Source organism: Cyrtonyx montezumae, unplaced genomic scaffold, assembly GCF_038088225.1.
Source record: "Cyrtonyx montezumae isolate F1298 unplaced genomic scaffold, pur_monq_1.0 scaffold_13, whole genome shotgun sequence".
NCBI lineage: Eukaryota > Metazoa > Chordata > Aves > Galliformes > Odontophoridae > Cyrtonyx > Cyrtonyx montezumae.
In genome coordinates, this window is record NW_027071859.1 from 11688859 (window position 1) to 11704201 (window position 15343).

Genomic DNA, 15343 nt, shown 5'->3' on the forward strand with positions numbered 1-15343 from the left:
CGAAACATAATTGTAAATGTCAAAATTGTTGTTCTTTCACAATTGAAACACAAAGAAGTTCGTGTTAGGATTTGTATGTCTCTTTAATCAATTGTAATCTTTTTGTTTTTGGCCACCATGGAAGTGAAGCAGCATATATTTTTCTTCTAAACACTTTCTTAACCTAGACTTAATTTGTGGTGTAGTTTCTTTACCAACTATGAAACCAACTTCTTTAAAAAATAGTATTAAACTGCTATTTTGTTTTTAAGAAGAAAACATAATTCCAGAAGGTAATCTTCTCATGTTGTCACTTATAGCTCTCTTAAGAAATAAAGTAGAGAGCTTATATTGATTATTGCTTCCAATTCATTAATAAAAATATTCCGTTTTTCTTACAGGAGATGACCAGATGGAGAGAAAGGGTCAAGTTTTAATCCTTTTAGTGGAACAAGCTCTCAGTTTTCAGGACTACAAAGCAGCTAGTATCCATTGCCAAGAGCTCATGACTGCAGGTGAAATAAAATAAAAAGGATGTCATGGGGTGATGGTGGTTGGAAAGCTCACTCTGAAGTATGTTACTTCAGACTGATCCATTTCATTCAAAAAATCAGCTACTTTGTGCAAGTCAGCATGTCAGCTGTGCATGTCGGTGTGGAATGAAATATAACAACTTTCATTTATGTCACAGATCTACAAAATAAGCCCCAGTATCTTCTGGAGTAACATTGTCTTTTTAGAATTTGGTTTGCTTAGGTCTCTCAAATAAAAATGTATACCTTTTTTTTGTGTGTGTGTCAGAAGTTCAAAAGTTTATCCCATTAGGAGTTCCATTTTTAATGGAATTTTCAATGTTTTTTTGTCTCGTTTAAAAAAAAAAGTCTATTTTCTTGTCAAATTGTTTAAATCCTCCAATTGCTGTATTTTGGTATTATCATAGAATCATGGAGTCATAGAATGGTTTAGGTTGGAAGCAACCTTTGAGATGATCTAGTTCCAGCCCCTGTTCTTGTCCATATGCATTCAATATTGCTGATACACAGTTACCCTTCTTTGAGAAATTATTTGTGGAATACATTTCAATAACCTTCTAAGCTGCTACAGCTTGCAAAAGTTCTCTGCAATTGCTATCCCATTTATTTACTGCTTGAAATAATTAAGAAAAATTTTCATTAGACAGCTGGGTAGGAATAATTAATTTAGTTTTTCCTATGAAATACTCTTATAGTACTGTAGAATCTAGTACTAAGCACTGATTTCTGCTTCTTACCAAATATTACAGGACCCTGGTTCTCTGTTGTATGTAGTCACCATGGTAGACACAGACAGTACTGCTGAAATCTGTTAGGGCAGGCATTTGAAAGGGTCTTTGCTGTGACAGGGGCATGCTGTCATCTCTGTGTGATTCAGCCACCAAAACTTGCTCTCCATTGAGCCCTTAATAAAGGATTCAAAGTGGGTTAATGTGCAAGTCTTTCATATGACTTTCTGTCAAGGCAATTAACATATCTGTGCTATTTGTGTAATTCTTATATGTGCGGATATGAATAAAAATAAAGGACATGTATGTTGAGATACTAAAGAATGTAGGTTTTATTTCTCTGTCTTTTCTCCCGCAAGCTTGAGAGAGGATGGAAAAACAGATGAATTGATGTTATTCTAATTTATCAGTTGATAGTTCTTAGCAAGGTATTAAAGGGAACTTCTGCTGTTTTTTATTTCCTAAAGTCTATCCGTCCACTGTCCTCCACCCCAGTAAGTTTATTCTTGTTCTGCTCTCTCTACTTTCATTGCTGCTTGACAGCACGAGGTCTCTTCTAAGCATTGTCGCATAATGGCTGCTCACTTAAGAGTGCCGTTCTTGTAATGTGTTTAGTATTATGCTCTGAAGTACATTCTTACTGCCATTTTAAAAGTGTAGTGTGTAGCCTTACAGATTCTTGATGTAATGATATTTACAACATGGCAGCAGTGAGTCGTCAGTGTGGTCAGTCTGAAGTGGAGCTATATCGATCTGATGGAGCCTTTGCAGTTCCTTTCTCAGGAACTGTGTTGACAGCAGTACCGCATACCCTCCTTTATCTCATTCAGTGAGGAAACTGCTTCTTGAGAAGCTTGCTCAGAAATAAGTTTTGTGTTCCTTTGTAGGTTATGCTAAAAGCTGGGAAGTATGCAGTCAGCTTGGGCAGTCAGAAGGCTATCATGACTTGGGCATGCGTCAGGAACTCATGGCTTTTGCTTTGACACACTGTCCCCCAAGTGCTATAGAGGCATTGTTGGGAGTGAGCAGTTCATTGCAAACCCAGGTAGGTCTTTCTGAAACTTCTTTAAATACAATTAAATGCGTACTAAGATATTAAAGGGAACTTCTGATCAGTTCTGTTTCTGAAGTCTGTCTGCCTGCCACCCCCACTGCAGCAAGTTTATACTTGTTCTACCCTATTTTTCTATTTTCACTGTTGTGTTTCAACATGAGTTTTCCTATAAGCTCTTTATAAGATACCTCCTCAGGTAGAAGTTCTTATTCAGTACTTCTAATGTTTTAATTTATTGTCTGATTAAGCATTCTATCTGCAAATAAGTCTAGATTCTTTTTCTAATGATCCAGAATCTGTCACCTGTTTATACATTGTAGGTATTTAATTAAGTTACATTACATAAAAGTTAATTAAACACCTTTTTCATAGATTGTTTTTGTTTCTGTATAATGCAACTATCTTAGAAGGTTTATGTTCTTTCTGAAGACACAAGGGGGAGAGGGAAGCAATAGCATACAATCTAATTAATACAACTGCAAGTGCATATCCCTTTTCATTATAAAATTGCTTGTATAACTATGTGCATGAAAAGTGTAGGAAACGTGAAGGCAGTCTACAACTTTGGTAACAGGGAAATAACAGAATGATATCCTGCAAAATGTTTGAAATAAAGTCTTGCTTCTGCATGCATTCATTTTTGGGTAGGTATCTACTACAGTTATAAGCTCAAACACAAATGGAGTCTTTGCAGAACTGATACCTGTGCAATATAAAAATAAAAGCATGTTTTCCTCCCTTATGTGCCTATATGCACAATTTAAAATAAAATACGTGATGCTGTGTAAAGCAAAATGTGATAAGCATTCTGTCAATTAATTGCCCATTTATTGGTGTATTTTTCCTCTTTTCCTTAGTTGTAACATAGTGCCAGTGAATATTAGCCTCTTGCATCCCACTTTTTAAAGGAACAAGATTCTCTTCTTCATTCACAAAGCTTGGTATTGAATTGTTTTCATGGTTTTCTTTATTAGTTCAATATGATCTGTTTCAAGGATGCAGTGATGATTATTTATTTGGTATTTACCTCAGGATGCAAAGCCCAAGTCAAGATTTCCATCAAAGCATGGTTAATCAGGTTTTTTTTTCTGCAATTACTTTATCCAAAAGCTACATATATTTTTTTTCAGTGCTCTTCCTTAATAAACTTAATGTGTTCTTTCCAAATGTGCTCTTTATATATGTATAGATAGAGAAATGCAAAAAATATTTATCAGCAGCTCTTAGTAACAAAATGGTACTAAAGGACTGAGAGTTTCTTTTGTAGAACTTTGTACTGTGGCTTGCTAATGTGATACCTCAGTGGCACAGTTCCTTCAGTGAGTGTTTTTGATGAAGTCCTTTACTTTACATGGTACAAAAGGGTGCGTGTAGTCTAAAAAGAAGCCTGACAATTCTTGCATAATATGAAAAAAATATTGCACAAAGTTCAGAGTGATGGGAAAGTCATTTTTTCCTTGGGACTACATGAGTAAGATGATGTCAAATACATCTGTTTTCTTTTTCTCCCTACCCTTTTAGCCTCCTTCCTCCTTGTTTTTCTGTCATGGAAGCTTTTGCATCTGAATTTCTTGGCTTTCCTGTGGTATTGGTATTTTAAACATTATATTTTGATTAATTTGTAAGAGATTTTTCTGTCTCCGTAGATTCTCTATCATGCTATGAATTACCAGTTGCTTCCTGCAGAAGGAGGTGAGAATGTGAATACCTCAGGACCTTCTTTACTGATGAGCAAGAATACAGAGGTAATGTATGTAGAGAATTCTCAAAGCAATAATAATTTTATTCTGTATTATGCTGAAGAGCTGAGTTTGAGTGTGAGTAATATCTGCCAGTGTGCTACATCAAAAGTGCAGTGTTTAAGGCTGCTCATTCTTTGATTCTTAAGGGTTCAAGAGTTCCTATTTGTTTATTTGTGTTGTTTTGTTTCTTCATAGGCAATCTTAGCAGCATAGGAAAAAAAAAAAGTAAACCTAGAGGCAGGACAAGAAGGAAGTGCAAGAAAACTTAACCAAATAAAACACATTAAAGTTGGTTTATATATATATATATATATATATATATATATATATATATATATATATTGTCTGTCCCTCTTGCAAAGCAGAACACTTGAAAATATGCCTGTTCTATGTATTTAACCCAAAAATATTTTGAGTTAAACATTTTCTCTTTATACTATGTATCATGAGGTGTATTATTTCTTTACCTTTCAGATACTGCATATGAAATAGTTTTTGTGTGCAAAATTGGATGGTACGTCAACCCTGAGTTATTTGTAGAAATAAGGGAAGGGGAGCAGAAAAGTCTTTTCTGTTTTTCAAGTTTATAATTTTAACTAATTTTGTACATGTACAATTGGGAATAATTTTTTTCTCTTTAAAGTTGATGCTATTTTCAGTTTCTGAAAGAAATGAATCTCTCTTGTTACCACTTTGGAGTCTGGATAATTTTAAATTCAAGTTCTTCTTGGGAAAAAAAGTACTTTTATGTTTAGTTTAGATCACTTTTATTTTTCCCTCTATATTTTCTGTTTAATTAAGTTTTTCTTTAGATGTTGAACAAATCTTGGGGTGGGAGGTGAGAAGGAAGTCCCTTAAAGAAATACAGAAAATTAGAGAAGGGAAAAAAGAGTTGGTTCGTGTTGTATAGGCTGTTTTTTGTTTGTTTTTATAAAATTGTTGAATTGCAGCCTATTTAATGTCTAGGTGCAAGGAAAAGTGAAACATTGGAGATAAAGCTGTATAAGTTTACTGTATGGGTGGGAATATTTATATTGTGTGGTGCTGGAGATGGTATTTACATTACCATGCTAATTATGTGTTTATATGCCAATGTGTAAACTTTATAAAGCGTGCCATGAAAATAAATCTTTCGTGGCTAAAATAATTAGCACAGATCAACCAAATGGATGTTTTGAGTATTAATTAAATACTTTGCATGACAAAGAGCTGATGCAGAAAGCTTTCTTTGTCCTGTATGTTAAGAATTTCGATTTTATTGTGTTTCAGTCTGCTGAAACAGAGTGAAGGTGTTTTGCAGGAAACCATAAAGAGACCATTGTGCCCTTCCAACGTTTGAAGGGAGTTTATAAGCAGGGGCAAGAGCAAATTTTTACATTGCCTAATAGTGACAAGACAAGGGGGAATGGCTTTAAAATAAAAGAGGGGAAATTTAGGTTAGACGTTAAGAAGAAATTTCTATGTGCAGAGGGTGGTTAGCTCCTGGCATGGTTTGCCTGGAGAAGTTGTGGGTGCCCCATCACTGAAATTGTTCAAGGACAGGTTGGGTGGAGCCCTGGGCAGCTTGAACTAGTCATTGCAAAAAGTCACAGCAATCCCTCCCATGGCAGCTGGGTTGGAACTGGATGATCCTTAAGGTCCTTTCCAGACTAAGCCATTCTATGATTCTTAAAATGTGTGTTCATTGCAAAAATGTCCTAGGCTTGAGAATAGGCAAGGTTCTTGTATTCTTCATTGCATTCTGTTAGATTTATTTTATTTCTGTCTACCTTGTAAATGTTGAGTGCAGAATTTCTTGATAAAAATCTTGATACTTCTTCACTCTCTCTGGAGATGAGTGTTTACAGTTTACTGAGAACTCAATAAATGCTACCTTTATTAATATGATTGTCTTTATTATGAGATTGCTTGAATTACTGAAAATTAACCTCAGCATGTTTAGTGTTCTCAATTGTAGAAAGATGTTATTTTTTATAATTGCTGAGTGCATAAATTAAAACACTGCCATGATAAATTTTGGAATTATGCACAGTTGGTATCTGGACACATGGGATTACAACTGAATAAGAGGCAAAACATTCTACTGATTATGCTACTCACTTCAGATCGAAACTCTTACTTAACTTGTTTTACAACAGCTGTTGCCTAAATTAATGAATGTTAAAATAAGTTATTAATACAGCATATTAACATACTGTGTGTAAATTCTAATGTGTTTTGGCATTAGATAATTAATGTAATTAAAGCATGGGTCTGACGCTTATCATTGTGTGTTGGATATGCTCACAGGATGATACCAACATCTCTGTTAGCCAGTCTGCTGATTTGTTGTACTGGACAACAACAAAAACCATGAAGGTGTTGTCTAACACAACTATGACTACAAAAGCCATGCTGCATGCTGTCAGTGATGGTCAGTGGTGGAAGAAATCACTGACTTATCTTCGACCGTTACATGTAAGGGGTTGCTGATATGTCTCTGTATGTTTACATATTCACTGCTATGTTAGTAATAGGAGGGCTTCTTTGTAGATACCTGACAACTGATGACCTCTAATAAATTAACTGCTGACATCAAGGGACTGTTGGCAAGCTAATCCCAGTGAAATAATGTGCTTGAAAGGGTTTCTTTTCCTAGTTTTTTTTCTTGCTTTTTTAGCATAGTGTGACAAGGCATAGTTGGTTCAACCTCAGAACTTCAGGGCATAAAGCACAGTGAAGTCAATGATTTTAGTACTTAACTTATATTCAGAGCTATTCTCAGTTTTTCTGTATTGTTTGAGTGGATATTTTATATTTGTGATACCAGTTTCTGCATTGCCACTTTTAAGTGTGTTTAAAAAAAAATAAATCTTTGTGTAGGATGTCGCTTGTTTTGCTCCCTATTGAATTCAGGAATATTTGCATTTTCAGATGCTTCCCTTCTAAATAGCAGTTAGAGGCTTTTTATTGAGATTTTGTTTATGACTAAGCTGTACCTTGATTTTTTTTTTTCCCCTCTCCCCCCCAGGGGCAAGAACTTGGAGATGTATTAAAAAGTGGGCTGGGAGAAAATGTCACTGTGGAAAAGCAAGGCTGTCATCCATTTTATGAGTCCCTCTTTGCTGACCCATATGTTGCAGAAGTAAGTTTCAGTTACAGAAATTCTGAATCTTATTTTTTTTCTAGTTCTTATAATAAAATGATTACATGGATTTTGATTATTTGTTTGATGTGCAAGGATCTAAAACTTTGTGCTAAAATAGAGAGGAGGGGGGATCTTATTAATGTGAAAAAATATATTAAGGGAAGACATCAACAGTATCAGGCTAGACTTTGGTGCATGGCATCAGGACAGGAGGCAAGGGCTCAAACACAAGCACAAAGTTTTGTCTGCATGTGAGGAAAAAACTTCACAGCGGGGATGACTGAGCACTGCAACAAGTTGCCCAGAGAAGGTGCAGAGTCTGGTCCTCTAGAGATATTCAAAGCCTGCCTGGATGTGATCCTGTGAAGTGTGTTAGATAACCCTGTCTTAAGCAGAGGTGTTGGAGAAGATGATCCCAAGAGGTCCCTTTCAACCTCAGCTATTCTGTGTAATTTGTAAAATAAATAAATAAAATAAAATAAATTTCCAGAATTAAGGAGAAATTAGAGCAAAAGCAAGAACAGAGATCAAGAATTGTAACTGCAGAGTGTTATGTGCATGCATCAGTTATCATATTTAACTTCTAGTCTGAAATCAGCTATGGCACATACCAGAACAATTCTTCAGAAAGTTTTGCAGAAGTATTACTGAGAACAGAGAAACTGACGGAAACGAGGAGTGAAGCAAAAGACCCTCTTCCAACTACTGAAGGTATGAATGTGAGGGTGTATGTGTGTGTGTTCACTCTTGTTCTTCCTATAATATAGTAAGTATAGGAGAAGCTTTGGATGTGTGTTAAATGTGGAGACTAGTACATAATGCTTTCAGTACAGTCCTGATATTTTGTGCAAATTATTATAGTGTAACTTCTTGAGTTGGTAAGTAGTTTTAACAGAAGTAGATACAGTTTTTGAGAAGTGATGTTTCTAAAAGGAGTCACTCAGTAGAAACTTGAATTTTTAAATATGAAATCCAGGATAGCCTTTTTCCTTTGTAGCTGATGATAACAGCTAGGAGTGGCTCCATAGTAAGAAAACCAGTATGGATATGGTGCTACTCTTTGTTACAGCTTCTGTAGTTTTACTATGTAATAATTATACCTTGGCAGTATAAGTTGTGCTACAGCTGCCTCTAGTGAAGGACACAGCGGTCACTTGGAGAACTTGTGATTCTTATAATATGCTGAGTACACATATTAGTGGAAAACTTTGTACCATGAATAAGTGAATTGATGACTTGCATTTGACAACAAGAAAACTTTGGAAGAGTTGAGACTTCCGAGGTATTAGTAAATTATGTTTGTCACGTTTTCTTCCTTACTTTTCCTTCCAAAACAAGCTTGTAGTATAAAGTCAAGATGTGCACAGGAAATGGAAAAAAAATCATAACATGAAAATATTTTTTGTATGTTTGTTGGCACTTTGCTCATCACTCCTTGTCCTCCGTATTTTGCTAGTCCTCTTATATTTAATCCCTCTTCTGAACTTCAAATTTGACAGTGGTTTGAGTGATTTTAAGTCTTTGTAAGTTTGGCAATGATGTGTGCTGGGACAGTGCGGCATCCTGCTAATATCCATAGTCTCCAATTTAAACTCAGTGCTTTTACATATTAGAGAATTCCCATAGTACTATACTGGGAGACATAAAACTTAATGTCTTTTGTCTTCGTGTGTATGTGCTTGTTTGTGTGTTTGTATCAATAGGAGAATATCCATGGATATGTGAACACATACTTGCACATAAGCCCCCCTGAAAATGTGTATGTATATATTCATTCAGTACAATGTGTCCTTTCTCAGAAAGGATGACAATGGAAGAAGTTCCTGCTCTTAAGTACATTCTTGTAACCAGGAAGCTTTGTGTTGAGCTTCATGCAAGTGTGAATGAAATCATATATTGGTCTTGTATTGGTGCTATGTTGCTTGTCGTGAGTGTTGTCTGAAGGGTGAAGATAAATATTTGCTAGCTGGGCAGTTGTATTGTTGGAGATGTTAAGGTGGAAGAGAATGCAGTTTTTATTGTGTACTCTTGAAGCTTTTTTGGTCATGAATTCTTCAGGGAAAAGGAAAAGCAGTCAGAGCTGTTTGTCTTTTTCTGCTCTTAGTTATTTTCTGGTTAAGTAGAGATGTTTCTAAGATTGTATAAAGGCAACTTTGCTTTTGTTTACAATGCAGAATGTTGATTTTTACAAACTAATTTATAAAGATTTTATTGTTAAATTTTGTCTGAGTTATACAGTGTTTGCTTGAGCAGTACCCAGGTTATTTTGAACATACTAGAATCAAGCTGTCAGTAGCAAGAAACTAATGGTAAAAGCTATTTGAAGCAAATAATCTGATGAGCAGCTTTGTATTTGCAAGAGCTGAAATGTTAGCATCCAGACAACCTCTGCGAAAACCTGTCACATAGAGATTTGCTTGTGTCTGGTCGGGGGCCAGCAAGTAAATCCACTTCAGTCTAATGGCAAGTTAGTGCTAATCTGAAAATTATAGTTGATCATTCAAACCTTTGTACTTGTGAGAACAAAGAATTCTTTTAGGGGAGCTGTGTGCTTGCCAGCAAGCATTAAGACTAGTTTACACAATGTGGGAATATAGGCATTTGAAGCTTTTTTAAAATAAGCACGGAACTGTGTCACTGAAAGAGGGGTTCTACTGACTGGAATATATCTTTTTCCTATTATACTTACAATTCCTTAAGCAATTTCTAATCTAAGTTTTCTTAAAGTTTTGAAGTTCCTTCTGGAATTAATAACTTCTGTGCAGTTTTGGGAGTAGGAAATATTAAGTTATCATCAAAATCATTGTTTTGTAATTGTTGAATCTTTCGTAGCAACCACAGTGTCACTTCACTTTGGTACAAAAGAAAATGTGCATAAAGGAGCAAGCTTATTATTAATCATCAAATCGTGGGCACTTACACTGTATCTGTGCCACCTTAGTTCTCCTTTTTGTATAAAGGAAAATATAATGGTTTCTATTTTTAAATAAAAAAAGAAGCTGAGGATTTATGATGTAAGGAAAGTAGATAATTTTTTGTCAGTTTTATTGGAAGTTACTTTTTTTTAATGATCAGAATCATTGCAATTAGAAAAAGTATTATTGTTTGTATTCATTTCTACTATGTCCTTGTGCTTAAACTTTTGTTTCCAATGTGTGGCAGGAGCCTAGGAGGTTGTTCAGAGGGTTTCGTGTGTGTGAGAGGTTCTGAGGGTGTGTGTGCACGTGTGTATGTGTTAGTTAAATTTTTCCTTTTTTTCCTTCTCTCCTTGTCCTTGTATTGAAATGTAAATATCCTGGAAGACTGCTAGTTAACCTATCTTGAATCACTGTATTCTATTTTTCTTTAGATGTAGGAGTTTTTCTTTTGTTTTGTTTTTGCTCTTTCCATAATAGCAGAAAACTAGAAGTGAAAAACAGATGGAAGACTTATGGTGTCTGCTTAAGTATGAAGATCTTAGTTTTTCCATCTTTCCACTTTTCTCAGCTACTTTCTAATCTTAGCTTTAGAATTTGTTAAATTCTAGTATTTAATTAAGGAAAGTTTTCTTTTAATTATCTGTATGCTGTTTACTTAATGACCTAATTGTAGCCAGCTTTAACTATAGTTTATTGGTAACTTCTTAGTTGAATAGTGTGTTTTAGGTATAGTTGTCTATTAGACAGTTTAGTGATTGTTGTTTTTTTTCCAACTCTTTACAATATGTTTAATCTAGATCAACTTGTTTCTTACTATAATGTTTCAGGAAATTTCCTTGCATGTTATTTTTGTTTAATTTTACTGATCTTTAAGAAAAATTGCCACTTTTTGGTTTTTACTTTTTATTTCAAGATGGATGTTTTTGAAATGTCATGTTATGCTTTGTGATAGGCGAATTTGAGCTCATGCTTGAAGAGAAGACATTTTGTGCAGTTCCTCTAGTTGGTATCTTGTAACATTTGCAACATTATTTTACTGCATTGACTTTACAAGAAACATATTTACTTGCATTAAATATAAGTACAGACGATCTTTCAGTGGCTTTGTTTAACATCTGTTACTATAATGTTTCGTTCTTGTTTGGTTAATGCATGGAACACTTTGTTGGGAAGTCAAGGTAAAACTGCTGCAGCTTGATTACATATTATCTGTTTCTGGATTGCATTGATTAGTGTTTAATTAAGTATGTATAAAGTGCTTCAAGCTTGTGCCTAATAAAATAAAGTTAAGCGGAAACCATTTTACCTGCTAACTGTCGAGGCTGAATGGGTCACTAATCAAGGCATCATTTCCATTCCACGTATCTTGCAGTTCTGTTACAACTGGCAAGTGATGCTTTACCAAATGATCTGGCCCTGGCTCTTGCCTATCTACTTGCGCTGCCACAGGTATGTTGATATGGATTTTTTTATGTATGTTTTTCAAAGGACGTCAGAATTCTGTAAGAAAACGTAATTTCTGTAGAGTTTTAAAATTTGTCTTTGAATTCAAATAAATTAATGCATCTGTCCAAAATATTCATTTAAGGAGACTCTGCATGTACAAATGCTATTGGACAAGGTTATGAGCATGACAGTGATGAAATAGCATGTTTGTCAGTAAGCCACCTGACTGACAGTTCCAATGTGGCTAAGAAATACGAGTAATAACTTTATGGTATAAGAATAAGCAAAGCCATCGTTTGGCAGTCATTTTGATTAGGTGTTTGTGCAGGAGAGAAAAACATATTAGTATAGAATTATCTTTCTGTAGCATGGAAAAGCTGTTGATTTCTGTTCCAGAAAAACATAGTCGGAGTTATTTCTAAATCACAGCAAACAGCTTTTAGAAAGTTTGTGCACTTAACATTGTACACTTGCTCATTTTTTCATCTAAATTAATGCTTTCTTTCTCCTAGGTGATAGATGCCAACAAATGCTTTGAAAAGCAATTGCATTCTGCAGTATCTCTCCAGCTGGCAAGTTATTACTATAGCCTGCAGATCTATGCTCGTTTGGCACCATGCTTCAAGGACAAGTGCCACCCTCTCTACAGGGTTGGTACTTTTTCTTTTTAAAACCATATTCATTCATGTGCAGCTTTAAAGCTATTTAACTAGCCAGTTACATGAGTTAAGCCTGTTAAGGAACAGATCTGACTTGCACTGTCAACAGCCTACTAAGTTATGCATAACATTTGTTCCACAGTACTGTAAACAGACAAGCACTCAAGAAATTCTGGAAGAATATATTAAGTGTTCCTGAATCACAGCATCACGTGCCATTTATAGGTAGTAGCACTAGCTATCTGCAGTGTTGCTTGTAAGTGTTGAACAATAATGTGCATTTTCTGTTCTTGCAATACTGCAATTCTTGCTTCTTGCAGTACTGATTAACAGATAAACTGTATCTGTTACTGATACAGAACTTCCTAGGATGAGTAAGGTGCCCGTTTAAAGCAAGAACAGCACTATTGAAGAGTCTTCCGTGGCCTTTCTTGAGGTGTGGTGTTCTGTATTTTAGCTCACAGTTGGTGTCCTGAGAATTCATCCTTATCCATTGATGAAGTTGTTAATTTCCTTCTTGGTTTTGAAACAGCATGGTTCAGCTTGTTATTCACCAACACACAGCATCTTTAATAAAAGGCAAAGGAACTAAATGTGAGAGGTGACATACAAAAGCTTCTAAGACCCGGGTTTCTTAGTCTGACTGGAATGGAGTTGATTTTCTTCATAACAGTCCTTAATGTTCCTGTGCTTTGCATATGTGGCTATGTGTTGACAACAAAGCAGTGTTTTAGCTGATGCTGAACAGTTCTTGCACAGCCTCAAGGCTCACTCTCTTTATTACTGTTATGGTAGAGGAGACACTGGCAGTGATGATGGCTTGCTCCTTTAGAACCTTTGGATGCACTGTTTTGTCCCCTAAGCTGATTATGCCTAGCTTAGTTAAGCAATCCTTAACTCTGGTCTTTTCTATGATGAATAATACTTTTCTCTCCCTAGTGGAGCTTCTAGGCCCAGAAATCTGGGATACCTTGACAGCGAAAATCAGGCAAAAGAGAGTACGGAACAGACCCAAAATTTCCAGTGTTCATTTTGCTGCTGGTGTAACTATAGAAACCCTTCTTATTCTTGATATCCATTCAAAATTCTGACGTCAGCTGACTTCCTAATTCCAGCCCATTGTCTCTAGGCAGTATTTCTACATAATTCTATCCTTTCAAAATTACATTTCTGTAAGGTAGTTCTGTAATCTTTCTCTTCCTTTGTTAGTTACAAGTTGCTATGTCTAACTAAAGCTGCTCCTGGACCTACTTTCTGTGTGTGCGTTGAGAGAGTTGTCTCTGGATTATTCTGTAATTCTAAGATGATCCAGCTCACCTTGGCCTCTACAGTGATTTTAGAAAGCTGACAGGTGGGATTGTATGGGAGGGAGGTTACTTTTAGAAGCAAAGTCTAACATCCTGAAGTCCAGCATCTTTATTTTGCTGTTAGCCTTCCTTTATTCCTTTGAAATTCCTGCGTTCTGGTCCCAGTACCAAAATCTGATATTTAATACCACATTCTGCAGTGGTTTTTATTCATCTGTACCTGACGTTCCAGAAATCTGGATTGTTTTATTCTGCCTTCTTGCCTTTCCAGCAGATTTTAGGGAGAGTTTTCTGTAGGAACCAAGACTCTTGATTTTACAGTTCTTTGAAGGATTCTCTTCTCTTTGCAATTAATCTCTTCTCTTTCAAGTGGTCTGTAACACTCAATCTACTTCAGTGTTGCTTTTTTTTTCTAGATTTCCTTTAATCATGACCCATGTTTTTCTCTATCAACCCTTCAACAGGAAGACTGTATATTTAAGCAGCTTTGTCAAATATAGCTTTCTGTTCTGTCTTTTGTGAAGATGTAGTTTCCATCCATTGTAGCACTTCAGCCACGTGAGCTGTCCCACTGTATCTGTAGCTTCTTGATGTCATAAGCTGCATGTGATTTGTTCAGCATTCCTTCCAACTGCTCTTCTGATCTCTGTTCGCTACTTCCCACTCATGATGAAAAGTTGTGGAGTTCAGAAATAAATTCACTGGATAATTTAATTTCTATTAACAGTTTATCTCCTCATTTGTCTTTTCCTGATGGTCTGATAAGTGACCAGAATACACATGTATGGGGATTTGTTTTCTCTAAAAAGGAGTATAAAATTTAATTACCCTAAGGTTAACTGATCTATTATGTTCTTGTCTCCATGCTAATAATTTAATACTGAACTATTTCAGTGGTTTGGGAGAAGAGTATTTTACTGATATAGGGGGATGGCTAGGTTTTTTCTTAGAGCATCAAGCAACAATTCTGACAAATACTGCTAAATCACAGAGAGGAAGGAGAATTGTGCAATTAATAGAAGACGGGGAAAGATAAACTTAGCAGAAAATTCTTAAATATTTGTTTTATTCCCTTACCTGCTATTTTCATTCCTTTTTTTATTATTATTATTTTTGCTCATTGCAGCTAGAAATGTCAAAACAGTAACCTCAGTGATTCTTTGTAGTTATTCTTCTGAGGCACATTACAGTTGGTAAAGAAGCTGGGACTTCTGTTCCAGAATTAAGGAGTCAAATTTAACTTGACTTTTTTTTTTTTTTTTTTTTTTTTTTAGTTACAATGTGAAAGGACTTGTGCTCCATACACTTAACCTGCTACCTTTTTCTGTTGCTTGGTGGTTAAGCAAGCCTCTATCCAATTCTCTGTAAGAGGCAGAATTAGCTCTGTTTCATCTCACAAATTCAGTGTCTGCAAAGTTTATTTATCTTCCTGTTTGTATAACAACTATTGTGTACTTTAGTTGTCTTCTATTTCTCTTTTATTTTCTTTTTTTCCCCGTCATTGTCAGACTGTTGCTTCTGTATTTAGGCTCTCCATACTGCTGTCAGTACAGAGACATGTATAGCCTTTAAGTGCAATGAGTGGCTGTGACAAATGTGTCACGTGTGATTTATTCTCTATTATTTTCCATAAGATCATTCAGCATGTGGAGTGGTTTTATGTTATAGCATGTTGATATGTGCTGTATTTGTTGTTTTTTTCTTTTTTTTCATTAATGAAAGCAAGGTCAAAAGGTGAGTGCTTTAAACTTGGAACTGAATACATATAATATATATAATCTTCACCGGGGAAGATTTAGATTAGACCTGAGGAAGCATTTCTTTTCTGAAAGAGTGGTCAGGCACTGGAA

At 35.4% G+C, this 15343-nt stretch overlaps 1 protein-coding gene across 1 annotated transcript in view; it reads left to right on the forward strand.

Moving 5' to 3' along the window:
- The window catches only part of NBAS (NBAS subunit of NRZ tethering complex), a 156911-nt gene that overhangs the window by 62761 nt on the left and 78807 nt on the right, over positions 1-15343 (forward strand). The window contains exons 33-40 of the mRNA XM_065730695.1: positions 381-494; positions 2128-2285; positions 3941-4039; positions 6326-6493; positions 7047-7160; positions 7751-7874; positions 11454-11530; positions 12040-12177. Coding sequence (XP_065586767.1) covers positions 381-494; positions 2128-2285; positions 3941-4039; positions 6326-6493; positions 7047-7160; positions 7751-7874; positions 11454-11530; positions 12040-12177 — 992 coding nt within the window. The remainder of the gene's footprint in view (positions 1-380; positions 495-2127; positions 2286-3940; positions 4040-6325; positions 6494-7046; positions 7161-7750; positions 7875-11453; positions 11531-12039; positions 12178-15343) is intronic.